Raw genomic sequence first — 16024 nt, 5'->3', positions numbered from 1 at the left:
ACAATTGGTTGCTAACTCATCTAGTTAAATTGAACAATCTCAATCATTCAAGAAAAATTGACTCTCATATATGTGAAGCATAATACGTAATGTACATTTAGTAATATACTTCACAATTTGCAGCTTTTCAGTTATCATTCAAGCACTAATTTGCTTGAGAATTCTCCTAATATTCGTTGCAATGGCATTGGCCATTTTGTGCACATTCAAACAAGGTAATACCTTAGCAATTAACTTAAAAGGAATACTCATCATCTCCTTTACATGATGATCATATTAGAGACATATGGACAATCTGATCATATCCTCGTATCAAGCGTGTTACACATGACAAATGTCATCTATTCATGGATGTTCAAGTGCTTGTGATTATAAGTTACTTATGATAATCTCAAGTACCTTGAGAATAATCCATTTATGTGTTCTAAAAGAATACCGCACCTCAACTAATAATATCACAACTTTTGAATAATGACCATCTTGTCATTGGTAACACCTTGATTTATTAAACATGTGCAATATATGGATCACCCATATCCAAATTATAGATGACCTAACTCCCACTAATCAATTGATACAAACAAGACCATGATGTTCTCAACTTGATCATATATGTGACTATATCATGATATATTAATTATCACAATTGTGAGACTTGCTCATAGATTGAATTCTCCTTGTATAAGCTATTTGACATCTTTCACTAATTCATATATCTCTTCGTACGTCAAAAATGAAAAGATTCTAACAATATTCCAAATCAATATAGACATTAGCTTCATGAAGATATGGTGGGAATGTTCATTAATATATAAGATAATATCTTACCATAATGAGTCCCCTTTCTTCATAGAAAATTTTTAGCAAATAATATTCTTTTATATTACTTAATGTTGCAAACTAGCAACTATACAAATAACCAAATATTACTGTTTGCCTTGAGATCTTACATATTTATCATGACATAATGCTTTTACTTGGAATTTATTTTATTTCTTGAGAGGTCATACTTAATATTTATATTTATATTCTAGTTAAATACTTTTATGTACATCATGTAGTCACTGCGAATTGTCAAATTTCAATCACTATTGATCTTAACTCAATCTGTTAATGAGATTGAAGTTACAGAAAAAGAGTATCACCCCATCAATTTTGAGGTATTCCTTATTTATTTCAGATACTCCTTGTAAAATTAATAAAATTCTTCATCTTGATACTTCTAATTTCAAGAATGATCAATTGTGAATCTAAAAAATTCATGATGGTTTTACATTCACCTTAATAAGGTGAGTGCAATGTAAAACCAATGTTCTACCATAATTAGGGATTGTTCTTTACATTTGATCACTCTTGATTAGTTTGATCACTCCCACTAATCATGACAATAATAATAAATTTGACATTCTTCAAAATACTACACTAAAATATGATAAACAAAACACTTGAATGCTTAAGACTTTTATGCATTTTCACCAAAATATACAATACAAGTTTCAAGAAATATTTTCTTTCTACACTCTTTTCTTTATAAGTGTATATAATAAGTTAAGCTTCCAACCCTTTAGATTTTCAAAAGAACTTAAATACAAATTAAGTTAGAATCTTATTTAAAATATACATAATTGTCTTAAGTATGTCCCCCAAGAGGAAAATCAAATTGTAAACCTTATTGCTCAATATGTCTATTAATGCTATGTTTCTTCTCTCAACAATATCACCTAGTGATTTCTTGTATGAAGAAACTTAACATATAGACTAGGTTATTGTCCATCAATGACTACTCATCATCTATCTCCCTTGTTAATCTCACTACACTAATCTATTTATCAGATTAACTGCCCACTTTCACCTTATACACATCAAATGATGATCACACAATTATAAGGCAAATAGTGATCAGGCATTGTGAGAGAACACCTATAAGGAATATATATAATTCCATTTACTAAAACACAAACTTGAAATATATAATGGTATATGTAATTGCTTACTAATCATAATTCTTCAAGTTCTCTTAAAGTGGTGCGACGGTTTACATATTTTTTAATGTAAACCGTATATAAATTAGAATAAATAAGGTTAAGAGATCATTAAATCTCTTTTGTTTATAAAATTTTTAACCATTTCATGAAAATCTTTGAAAATATCGCGCACCACATAACTTGAAGAAATCCTTCTCATGATTAGTTTAAACAAAATGAGATTTTAAATGTATCAACGGCAAAAATCTATTCATCATTATCTCCAATCAGATCTTTCTTTATTAGCATATGATTCTTATATATGCATATCACTTTATGGTTTTGAAGTTAGTTGGTGACCTAATGACCCTCATTTAAAATCTCATTCTCATCTAAATTTGAGCCAAACATTTAATATATACATTTTTAATAAATACTTAATCTTGCATATATTTATGCAAATCTATAATAGCTCATATTAATGAGATAATAAATTGAGAAGCTCTTTCACCAACAATAATGGAGATCATTTGTGCCAATATACTTTACAGAGAACAATTTATAGTCCGCATACAATGCAATGACTTTTCATGATAATTTCTCAAATTCATCCTTCAGCCCATGAAGAATTCTTGACTTTGTTCCATTCGTTATGTATCCATAACCAGCTCTTAATTGACATCATTGTATTAAGACAATTTGGTCTCATAATATTATCTCATTTTGCATGCTAGTATTAATGGGTACTAAAACTTTCTTAATGTCAAGTTCAATTTAATTGAAGAAGTTACATTTATTTTCTTTTAGGCTTAATAATTGTCCCTAACTAAAAAGATAACAATAATGCTGCAAAACAAAAAATTAACTATTAATCATGCTTACGGCAACACTTTATGAGGCAATCAACTATCACATTTGAGCATACATTTACCTATGTAAATCGTACAATTATAAATTTTATATTACTAAAGTCTACTTGTGGGCAAAGACTTCAATGTAGCACAAATTTATATTCTTTAATTGGTGAAACTAGAATGCATTTAGGTTCCTAATACCTGTGGGCTACTTAGGAATCATAAGGCTGTTTCTATCCCACCCTAATTAAATATGTAATTATAGTTATCTACTTGTGCACAAAGACTAATCATAACCACATATTTAATTACAAGTGATGTCTTCAAATCTTTATGTGATGATTTGTCTATTAAGACAAATACATGTACACGTAAGGATGTTGTGGCTACTCCTTAACTCTACATTCACATCAAAAGACATCAAATCATTTGTGTATCTTAATTATACATTTAACCAAAATTGATATTTTAAATCTACATGTGATTAAATATGTATATAACATATGTATAAGGATGCTATGGCTACTCCTTAAACAAATTTAAATAAATATGTATTCTAATCACTAATATCATATATGTGCAATTAAATTCCACATATATATATATATGCACACACACACAACATCAATGAGAATTTCAACTAAATAATTTAATCAACTAAACTATTTATGTGATCAAGTTATAATTACTCATTCATTATAGTTGATATTTTAAAATCCGTATGTGATTATTTATCCATGCACTATATAAGAGGATGCTGTGGCTACTCCTCATCAACTTTGCATGCTAATCATAATTGTCAACTATATGCATTTAAATCCCATATATGGACAACATAATAGAGAACTTAACCAATTAATTTAATCAACATAAATAACTAAAATTAAATTCTCCCTCTATTTTATGCACCCAAAAATTATTTAATAAATCAAATTCAGCATATTTCAACTCAAATATAATTTTGCAGAATTCAAACAAATATATAGTTGCCTAAAAAAAGATATTTAAACAATTAAATAACAAACAAAAAGAATTTTGCAAAATTTCACAGTATGTTAAAATAGTCAAATTAATTTTTCTTTTATTTAAAACAATTTAAACGGCATATGAAATAGATTATAGATTACCCAAATGGCTAAATAAATAAAAGACAATTTAAATAATATTTTATTTAACTCAAAACTGTTTCTGGAGATAAAACAAAATTGGCCCATATAACAAAACACAAAATAAAGCCCAAAACCAAAATTTCATAAACAAGCAAAAATGTCTAGGCCCAAACAGTCCCAAATAATAAATTAGAGAACTCAAATAATGTTTATTTAACCCAAATAATTTTCAGAGAGTTTACCAAATTGACCTGATAGCACTAGTTCTAAATTTTTTTAGAAATTGGAAATAATTTTCATGGTCCAAATTGGTTTCCGAAAGTAAATTAAAGTGGCCCAAGCAAAGTACCCTGAAAGGAAGCCTAATAGTAGTTTTCAAAAAAAAAAAAACAATATTTAAGCCCAAACAAACAGCTCAATCTGTCACTGTTGCTCAATGCGAAAAAATAAAATTAAAGTTGGCCTAAATGAAAATATCCAGAACAGAAGTTGCAACAGTGCTGGATTTTCTTTTTTCTTTTTTGTTTTAAAGACCCAGGTGGACCAAAAACTTAATGTGGTTTTTTTTTTTGCTGGTAAAAAAAATGTGGTATTTTTTTTTAAAAAAAAATTCTACCCAAGAAATCACCTTTCATAAAATTTCTAGAATATAAAAAATATCACATTTTTAATGTAAACAAATGGATACTAAATGACAAATTTTCCTTCCGGAGCTATAGATAAATTAGTTTTTCATTCCATATATGAAAATAGATTTACAGAACACATTTAATACTACTATATTATAATGCTTCTACCTTTACAATTAGCATGGACTTTCTTGTGCCGTGTATGAGTAGAATTTATTTTATTATGAAATCCTTGTGACTCTATAGTGTCAGCACAACAATATTACAATTTATAAATAAATAATGATATTGTGATTATTTACTTAAAATGTAATCAGTAGTTTCCTTTCATTATAATAACTCTAACAAATCAATTCAATACAATTTATATATATGTGCAAATTACTTTTAGAATGAAACATTTAGTGTTACATATCAATATGAAATAAGATAACATGAAATATTTGATTGAAAACTTAGCAAACCCAAGTTAAATATTAATGTCAGTATCTTTTTTCAGCATAGTTTTATCTATAACTAGAAAAATTTATCTTGTTTTTAGACACAACTAAAACTTTATTGACTGCTAAAACTATAAGTCTATATCATTTACCTTAGTTTCATGGCAAAAAAAAACTTAGCAAAAGGTAAACAATAGAACATCCCCCAGCCCAAAAAACAAAAACAAAGTAAAGAGATGAAAATGAAATTGCTGCCATTTCTATATTTTGGTATAGTTGGAAGAAAAACAAAACCCGGGATGATCTGATCGACATCATTAAAATCATAGAATTTGAACTTTGAATTTTGAATTTGAATAGAGAAAAGATTAAAATTAGTAGGTACACTCTTACGTCATAGAAGTTGGTTTGCTCTCTCTTACTTTTGAGACAGGATTTTAGCACGGAGCCCGACATGCTAAGACCAAATGGTAAATTAGGCTGCTACTGTTTGTATGAATAGTAATATAAAAACCAATAAAATTAGATTTAACAGAAAAAAACTAGTCTCTTATAATATGATGAATTAAAGTTTAAATTTCTACTGGAAGAAGTACTCACATTCTATAACTAACAGTACCTCGAACAGGATTATCTCCAATAAGAAAATCTCTTAACCTACAAAAAAAAAAGTAATATAGAGTATACATGTCTAAGTTATATATATGTTTTTACCTTATTTGTATACCATGTGAATTTAGAAAAAAAAATATAATTCCACTGTGAAACTCCCATCGTATCCCAAAAACTAGGGATCAACTGATTTTGAGATGGAATGCTTCATCTCTTTGGGTTCCTTTTTTTTTTTTTCCAATGCCAAAATCAGCCGTGCTTTCTTTAATCCTTATTCAGTTCTCGGCCTCAACAGTAATAACCGTAGTGAAATCTCCACCATCTAAAATTTGAATTGGACAACAAAGAAAAATCTGCACCATCTAGAATTTCATTTGGACAGTATAGGTTTAAAATTTTTAATTTGGAGCCTATAATTCATAAAATTATGAATTCGAATCTCACTACTAATACAAGAACTTGATAAGAATTTTTAACTACCTTTATTAATATTCTTTCAGCCTAAAAGCATATGCTTGTTCTGGTTAGCTTTGGAAACTCAATCCACCTAAATTTTTAATATAGTAAAAAAAATTTCAATGATAAATTTATTTTTAAAAGAAGTGTTAATTATAAGAGGTTAAAATATGCATCAGGTCTTTTAATTTTATATTAAGTTTCAATTTAGTTCTTTAACTTTAAAAAGCATGTTTTAGGCCATTTAATACTAAAATCATTATGCTTAAATGACGTACTTTTTGTAATAATAATAGTTGTTTTGAAAATTAATAGACTAGTATTTGAGAATGTTTTATCAACATTTAACATCTCAATGTCATCATTTTTTGTTAACACTTTTAGGGTTAAATGACTAAAAATATACTTTTTAAAGACCAAATTGAGATCATTTAAAATTAAAGGATTAAATGTATAGTTTAGTCATTTTAAGATGATTTTCATTTTAAATTCTGTATTATTTAAAATAAAAAATTGTTTATAACATGAAAAATTTTAAATTGAATATAAATCATTCAAAATTAATTTGGATAGATCATATTCAATTTTTTTCCTGTCTTCATTATGCATCTGATTTTTCCAAGAAAAGGTAACAAACCCATTAATTTTTGTTTTAAATGTTATCTTTTTTTAACAATATATCTTCTGGTCCCTAATCTTCGTTGATTGCGAAGCCTTTTCCTTGACTCATCGATCACCATGGGGCAGATGATATGAATTTTTTTCTTATACCGTGAGAGATGGATTGGGACTAAAATAAGTAAAAGCAAGCTCTATCCTGCATGTTTACACCCACTGACTATGTGGGGAAATGATTTTTTTTCGCAAATTTGATGAAACTAATGGTGCAGGTGATCGTGATGTAGGGGTGGAAACAGGCCAGGCGGCCTGTCAGGGGCTTATGGCCTGGCCTGCATTTGGCCTGGCCTGGCCTGGCCTGTTTCCCAAAAAAGACAGGCTCAGGCCTGTTTGAAGGCCTGTTTAGTTAAACAGGCCAGGCTTAGGCTTTTTAAAAAGCCTGTTAAGCCTGTTAGGCCGGCCTGGGCCTGTCAGGAATTTATAATAATAATATATGAAAAAATTAATTAATGCTATTATTGTTAATGTACTCTTTTAATTTATTTTTTAATTTTAATATATAGTTAATAGCTTAATCTTTTCTTAGATTTTGAAGTTTAGATGACAAGTGAAGATAAAAATATAATTTAAAATAATAATATTAATAAATAATGTGATTTTTAAATCTTAAAAATATAAAGAAAATAGGAAAGACAAATTTTGTTCCAAGAATGATAAATTAACTAACTTACGTATTATGTTAATTTAAGTATGATACCCTCTTTATTCATTATAAAATTAGTATTTTTTTTTCTCTTTATTTATTTGTCTTAATTTTAATTTTTTGTGTATACTTAAACGTAGTCTTATTCCAAATTTTAACATATAATTACAATTAGTTTTCAATAATATTCCTATAAATTATAATTAAGATTTAAAATAGTACTTATGATACTAAAATTTAAATAAAAGACAAGACTAAAAATTAAATTATTATGTACGTTTTTTTTATCTTAGCTTTTTTTAAAAATTAATTATTATAATTTGAATTTTTTGAAAATACAGGCCTTTTAACAGGCTTCAGGCCAGGCCAGGCCTTTATACAGGCCAGGTCAGGCCTTTATACAGGCCAGGTTCAGGCTGAAAAGTAAGCCTGTAACAGGCCACAGGCCAGGCTCAGGCCAATAGGCTCCAAAACAGGCCTGGCCTGTTAAAAGCAAAGCCTGGTCTGTTTCCACCCCTATCGTGATGGAAAAAAACCTGTTGTGTGCAATTCCATTCTAATGAATTCAAGAAGTTGGCCATCGGCAAATGTCCTATTAGAACTCAGATTTGGAATTATGCAGAAAGCTTGGTATCAGTTGGCACAATCCACATGGAAGCTCCTTCATCCTAAATCCTTGTTTTTACGTTGCATGTTTACTTTATTTAACCATTTTCAATGGAAATGAATCCATAGAACATGTTGGATCATTTGCCCTTTGGAAATTTTATTTAGAGTGATGAGTGCAGATATTTTAGGATGTTCAATTTTCTTTCAAAAATTGCTCTATAATTTATTTGCCAGTGTGTGGATTTTTAGTTTTCTTTCAATTTTAATTGCAAATTGTAGATTTCCTTTATTTAGGCATTTTTGGTGGAAATGAATCCATATATCTGTCTAGATCATTTTGTATTTATACACTTGATGTCCTTTAGAGATTTTATTCAGAATACATGTTGAAAGCCTATGTGGCATTTTCAATTTTTGGGTCCCTACTCCCTACAGTCTTGAAAAATTTCCTCCACATTATCATTTCAGCCACTTCCCACGGACCTGGGGGATCCCTTATCATATTTCAATATTTGTGCAATGAAGGTGGCAAGAAGCTAAGACATTTCAATCAACGTTTGTCTAGGAAGTTGCGGATTTTGCAGGGAATGAGCCCAGTTCACCTCGATACCCGGATATTTCTATCATAATATTAGCTCCGGTCCTTAATATATAAAAATTTGTTTGATTTTTATTTTGATTCTAAGTATAATATTCCAATTTATTTTGTCTATCATATTCATCTTTTTTTTTTCAAGATAATCCTTGTAACAATGATAGTTCTAACTAATACATTTGATTAGTAAAGATATTTTTAAAAAGACAATATTTATTTATTATAAATAACTAACTTAACTAATTTTCTATCTTTACTTAAATTAATCAGTTAGTTTTTATATTAAAGATAATGTACATCAATAATTTCGAAGAGACTCCTTCAGAATACACAGGATTTTTGGGCCTGGTTCCAAACAAAAACATTAAAAACAAATACTTGTTATCAATGTGGTGGTTGGGGCTTGAAAAATGAAGCAAGCCTTTTTAGCGTCGACAATAAAAAAATAAAAATGATATTTTTGAAAACAAAAAACTCAAAAATAATGCTTTCTTTTTCTTTTTCTTTGTTTTTTTTTTCCTGTTCTGAACTTCTTTTTGACTTGCAAACATGCTCCCCCCCCCCCCCAGTCATTGCGTTGGTCGATGTCCGTCATTGCGGTCTCCGGCCCGTCTCTTACCTTCTACCAGCTCTTCAAGTTTTTTCTTGTTATATACAAATTAGTTCTTTAAGTTGATTTTTAAAAACAATCGTTCAAGACAAATTTATTTTTATGCTCTTTCGTTTTCAAATGCAATTTTTTGAGAACAGTTATCCAAGCATTTTTTTTTCCTTTTCAAAACTTATTTTAAAAGACTAGAACTACTCTAAAAACATTAAACCAAAACTGTTTTGTTAATTCCTCCTTTTCTCCCCAGAATGTCATGCTTTATGTTTTCTCATTTTGTTGATTATCACTCGGCTTATTACCCAATAATAAGCATGGAAGAGAGTTTCGCTAATGGTGGCAATGGACATAATTTATTTAAAAAAGAAAAAAAAATGAAGGTAATGCAGGAAACTGCCCCTCAACATTATGCATCGACACATTTCAATTATATCAATAATTTTTTGATAAAAAAATTGGGGGGGGGGGGAGGTATGCTCTACAGGTTACAGTGAAGCCTAAATATGCTATTAGGCTTGCGGATGCGGATATTAAATCATAATTATTAGCACCTGATATGTTTCCAAAATCCCCCCATCAATCCGGGACAAATAATGAATAACAGCATGCCCAGGATAAAATGTAACAGGCCAGCCTTGTGGTTTATCAAACAAAAACAGATAAAAATTCTCTGGTTGTACCTACCTGCAAAAATCCTCATGCACTAACTTTATCCGCAGCAGCCAATTTTCTTCTCTGTTGATGCTCTGCAACTTTATAATCTACAACTTCACGAAACACAGTTGGATCAAGCACACAGTTCTCACCCCCGTACACTGCAGCTTGGACACTTGCCATTAGTTTCGCTATTTCTCTTCCGGAAAATCCTTCAGTTTTCGCAGCAGCTTCTCTTATGATGTCGTCAGTCAATCCCTTGATCTCTATCTGCTGCGGTTTCCTTTTAAACAAATTTTGAAGCCCAGGTTTTTCTGATCCAGCATGGACTATGTACTTATCGAGATAGAGTTTAAGGAGTTTGAAGCGCTCATCTTCCCCAGGCAAGGGGAATTCAAGAACCTCGTCAATTCGATCTGCCACAGCTGAATCAAGATCACCAGGACGGTTTGTGGCAAGAGCAAGGACTATGTCTTTAGACTGATCCCCCGTGCGAAAGAGCAGCGCATTCAGTGCACTCCTCTGAGCTTCACTCATATAAGTCTTGTTCCGCCTGCAAAGTTCACCCAATGCAATCAACATCATGATTTGAATTAATTTAGACTCAGATATTTTGCTTAATATCATGTAGCATCAATCTGATCTAGACAAAACAAGACAAAATATCTACAGGGAAATCAGGTTGTGAACGCAATTTAAATAAGAGATCCTTGATTCCGAGGAATTGAACACGCAAGAACAATTCTTTGCAGCTTATATATCATAGATTATATTTGAAGGCGGCATTCTTTAAAATGTCGCAGCTTATCATCCAGTGCAAGTACTACTATACACAGGTATCAAGCATTAAGATCCCTGACGGATATCAGCTTATGGTTTAGGATTGAAAAAGGGCGGGAAATGGGAAGGTATAAGTAAGGCGCTCACAAATAGTAGCATAGCTCTGCGGACCAAACCAGTCATTGTTTGGGCACAAGAGCAATTCCTGCGAAAAACAAGTTTGATGGTTTCATTGGTTAAAGGGAAGATTCAAGCAAAACGGAACCGGAACTCTGATTGAAATAAATTTACAGGATGTCTGGCGTAAAAAAAAAAAAATGTTTTCATGCTTGACACTGATAAAACAGATTGGACTTTAGGAGAAGAGCAACTGAGAAAAGAATTAACAAAAGCACATTCAACGTAAACGAGCAATTAGAGTAGAAGCATTGCTTACTCGCACAGAAATGCATCAGCTTCATCGATGAAAAGTAACAAACCCTTTTTAGATTTTTTAGCCCAATCAAACAACTGATGAATCTTTGTAACAGCCTGTGATCCCAGTGGAGCAACATCTCCTCCAGTCATCAATGCATAGTCTAATCCCTGCATAAACAGATGGGATTCAGTAATTCACGATTTATACCAAAAATAAAAAATAAAAAGACAACTGATTCAAAATGTAACATAACTCTGGATGAATTAGTTATAGCCCTGGTGTAGCTTGTACACTATTGAAGAAATATACGCCATAAAATTTAACCTACCCTGTCAAGTATTATGTTCCCCACAATTTATCCAACTCATCTATCATCAAAGTGAATAGTGTGTAATAACTGAAAACTAAAATGATAAAAGTACAATATCATACAGATTTACGAGCTAACTCTCTAGCAGCCATTGTTTTCCCTGTTCCTGGAGGTCCATAAAAAAGCATGTTTCTAAATGGCGCCTGATGTGCTTTTGTATTTGCAGTTGCAGATGACAGCTGCTCAATTCTTTTCTCAAGAGCAGGATGTAAAACTACATCACCAAATCCATTTCCATTTTTTGATGCAGATCCAGAATCTGCACGAGTTAGGGTACTCCTGAAACGAGAAAAAATGCCTGACCAGGGATATTTTCCCCTCGAGGATTCTCGGATCAATGATGGCTGCCCCAATATTCTATCCACATATCCCCATATAACACGCGCACCTTCCCTGTGTTGGACCAAAGAGAGACTTGCATAAGACACATCTTTGCTGATAGCAACTTGAAAAATTTATACCTCAAAAGTCAACTGACAATAAAGCAAAACATATTTCATGAGACATAAATACACAGGCGATACTTAAAGTTGAAAACCCTAAAAATGTGAAAAGCTGCAGAATATTGTCCTTGAACCCATAAATTTCAGGATTTAGTTCATGAAGAGAAGATTATATCAGCTAGATACCGTAAAGTTGAACCACATCAATTCCAAGGAACCCAAGTATTGCAGTAAGCAGTAGCTAAAAATGACAAGTTCCCTTTTTCCTCTCTGCACTTGGCATTCGTCAAGGAAAGCTACTTGGCAGTGGAAAATCATCCTCTCGTAAATCAGCAAAGTACATTTTGGGGGGGGGGGGGGAAGAGTGGCAAGATAACACAAGTCACATTTCAAACGTGATCTGATGATCAGCCAAGCAATAGTGACTCTGATGCCTTATCCAAAGTGTACTGGCCAGAAAAACCCATTAGTCAAGCTAAATAGGAGTGGATTCATGCTAAGTTAAAGAATACCAATAAAACAAAAGGGAACAGTGAAAAATATTGATAATTACCAATTATTGCTTGAGCTGAAGGGCAATAGTGTAAACAATAGACCCATAAGTTATGTAGGTTCAGAACCAAAAACCATGGCCCAACAAGTGCAGTAATTTTTCAGTTCAGGCAATTTAGCTAGCTGGCAATGTTACTTTATTAGCGAAATTTTTCATTCCTCTAATATATTTATAAACTATGTAAAAGAACCTTGAACGCATGCACATCTGATTTGGATTTCACATTCTTGGCTCATGTGAGACCAAGATCATCAGTGGCAAGGGCAAGCTGGCTTGTTTGACGGTCCTAAGTGCAATGCATGCCAAACATAATCTTAGAAAGGTAAACCTAAACTTTGAAGTTACTTTCAGAAAGCCATCTCTTAGCTGAATAGTTTATACCTAGTGGTATAGATTCCTGCAGCCAGAGCCGTCACTCCACCAACTGCCACGACCAACTTATTTTGATCTGTTAGAATGGCTCTTAAGCCCCCTGCAAAATATAGATAAGAATTTGTTCACTAGAGAGAATCTTATGCAGTTCATCTGAACAAACCAATTAAAACACAGCTCAAAGCAGAAAGCAAAATGCCAACAACCCATAAATATATCTATATGCAAGGAAATAAAAGGTCGGGCCTCAGTCCAAAGCCTAGTGATTTAGTTACTTGTCTGTTACATATCCAAAGCCTAATGATTTAGTTACTTGTGTGTTACACAAAGTGCATCTGGTAGATATACCTCCAATATGTTCAAAAGTAGTATTTATGGCAGCCACCCATTTCTCTCTCTCTGCATTAGCACGATCAAATTGCATTCGCCTATTAACCTCTTCAGCTAGCTTTGCTTCATGGGCTCTTCCCTCTGCTTCTGCCATAGCCCTTACTCTGATTGTTTCCGTTCAATATCAGCTTTCTCTCGCTCTGTTTGTCTACGTTGCGCTTGAATCTGTTCCTCTGTTGCACGCCGAGCTTGCTCCTGTCTAATTGATGATTCTTCTTGCAGTTTTACTAGTTCTTGGTTCCTGGCTCTCTGGTATTCATTTTCTGCCTGATAACAACACAGCAATGAGAATCATTCCATAAAATTGCAGAATTAAACACCAAAGTCAAAAGGTAGAATACCTGCATCCTCTTCCTTGCCAATTCATCCTCATAGCGAGCCATTTGGGATTTTGTTTGTGCCTGATGCTGAGCAAGCTTTTTTTGTTCATCATATATAATCCTTTGTCTTTCCTGCCAAGCAAAGTAGGCATAATTTATCAAACAATTGATATGCCAGAAGGAAGAACACAAGTAATACCCACAACATCCTAAGCAAACATAAGTTTCATGCATGCATGACACTTAAGGAGTCGCATATAAGAGATTCAGATTGAGCTCCATTAATAGGGACCAAATAGGATGCAATGACTCTTAAGTCAAAGTAAACCCACACCCTGTTCCCCAAGTTCACGGTAATAAAATCTCAGCTAAGACGCCAATACTTCCCCTCAACTAAGTTGTTCTTAGAACACAAAATATTTAATTGTATACAATAAAAATACCTCCCTTATTGGAAAGAGCCATGAGAACCACCACTGACTAACTTCAGCGAGCTATGTTAAAAATACATCCCTTATTGGAAAGAGCCATGAGAACCACCACCAACTAACTTCAGCTAGCTATTATCTAGATTTTCAAAACAGAATATGAATTTAATACATTAAAACAAGAGTCTAGATCAACCTAGAAGTTGAAACTATCAAAAACTGAAAAACTGAGTGCTTCTCAGGTGTAAGCTTGATTAAGCTATAAAATTAAAGAAAGCTCACAAGTCACTCAATGACTATGATCTTGAATTCAGAATTAACAGCTTTAGACCATGAATTTAAAAGGCATACAGCAGTTATAAGTAACAACATGACGAGTTAGGAAACAAGGTGTATAAAACAACCAGTTAGGGTTTTAAACACAAGGTACAGAAGAGAGTATAACGGCTTATAAAGGGGCCACAACTGTTCAGTAAAGAGAATATTACAACTTGTAGCCTAACCAATTAATCTCTAACAAAATGCATGCTCAGTAAATTTTATGGTCATACAAAGACAAAATATGCATTGCGGTACTCTAATTCCAGCCAGTACAATCACACTGTTATGTGCAGGAAGTAGACGTTGAAAAATCAGTTGTGATGATAGATATTTACTGAGCCACAAATTCAAGTGGAGGCTATAGTTATCTGAATTCAGGATCTACTTACAATTTCATGCTGAGCTTGCATTTGTTTAAACTCTGCAACCTTTGCAGCCAGTTCTGCTTGCTTTGTCTCCTCTTGCTTTTTTATAACATCAAAGACCTTTAAAGCAACCAAAAAAAAAAAAAAAAAAAAAAAAAAAGCCAAACTCAATAGCTGCCAAAGAACCTCATTCTATTAAATCAGTAAAAAAATAAATAAAATAAAATAAGCTAATGCGTTCGCTCTCTGTTTAATTTATTCCCAATAAACTACAAAAATAGAAATTAAAAGCAAAGCATTTAGACGAACGCATATTTCATGTTAAAAATAAAAATTAAGACATGAGTATTCCACTTTTTTTAATACTTTTCCGATGGAACTTCCTTAACCAAATCCACTAGTGCTTTACCTCCCACAGGCACAACTGAATGAAGGATAAATTACATCGGAGGCTTATTTTATTGGTCGTGCAAAAGGGCAACAACAAACTTCAGCGTAGAAGGATAAGACAGGCAACAAGAGAGAGGACAAGGTGCCCCCCGAAGGGGAGAGGACACAGGAAAATAATTGAAACAGGCTTCCAAATAAAAGCGTCTTAACAGGACCAAAAAAAATCAAAATCCCATTACCAAAAAAAAAAAAAGGACTAAGAAATGTCATAGTAGCTATGGCTGCGCATGACACATTCTAGAATCAAATGAGAAACAAAAAATGAATGAAAATGGTCCAATAAAGCCAGCATTCCATCATCAACGTTTTAAAAACAAAAAAAAAAAGCCACAATTTCACAACCTTTTTCCCCTGAGGCGAACTTGAAATTTCCCTCAGCGCCTTCACTCCTCTCTCCAGCGCCTCTGGATCAAAACCAGCAGATGAGGTCCTCGGCTGATCGTTCCGAACCTTGGGAGGAGGCGGAGGACTATCCTGAGGAATATTGGCGGCCTGCGGCAACTGGGGATCGGAAGAAGATGGCTGAGGAACATTGGAGGAGGAGGGAAACCCTGAAAAAGAAGGAAATTTGAAAGGACCATCAGCATAGGCATGGTTGTTCTGAGAAACAGTAGCTGCGGCCACCATGGCTGAGAGTAACCCTGCTGTGTAAGTTTTGGCCATTATATTCGATGGATGATGATGAAGATGATGACTCGAACAATGAATCGAAAATGGTAAAAAGGAAAGTCTGTTGCCGAGCTAAATGGAGGAAAATGCAGTGCAAGGGGTTCAGGAGATGTTTGACCCTTGAGGAAAAACACCCAAGGGCTTAGCTTCCATGGAAAAGGAAGCGAAGTGAGCAACTTGGGGTTTTGGTAGGGTTTCTGGGTATAGCGTCGCAAAAGGCGGTTTTTTTTCCTCCCTAATTCTAATTTTTATTTAATTTTTTTGCCAACTAATTTTATTTAATTTCTTAATTTGA

The 16024-nt window shown here is 32.6% G+C and overlaps 1 protein-coding gene across 1 annotated transcript; it reads right to left on the bottom strand.

Moving 5' to 3' along the window:
• Window positions 1–9605: 9605 nt before the first annotated feature.
• LOC114722679 (ATPase family AAA domain-containing protein 3) lies at window positions 9606–15890 on the bottom strand. Its single transcript, XM_028908766.1, is given in 9 exon segments — window positions 9606–10403; window positions 11067–11215; window positions 11481–11811; window positions 12796–12886; window positions 13135–13293; window positions 13296–13443; window positions 13518–13628; window positions 14635–14730; window positions 15403–15890. Coding segments are annotated over 9 exon segments (1917 nt in total). The 5' UTR covers window positions 15724–15890; the 3' UTR covers window positions 9606–9892.
• Window positions 15891–16024: the final 134 nt, after the last annotated feature.

The sequence above is a fragment of the Neltuma alba genome, unplaced genomic scaffold, assembly GCF_004799145.2.
Source record: "Neltuma alba isolate B1F8T4 unplaced genomic scaffold, ASM479914v2 tig00012103_pilon, whole genome shotgun sequence".
Lineage (NCBI taxonomy): Eukaryota > Viridiplantae > Streptophyta > Magnoliopsida > Fabales > Fabaceae > Neltuma > Neltuma alba.
Note: the sequence above shows the minus strand (reverse complement) of the source record. Positions and strands in the feature narration are given on the sequence as shown.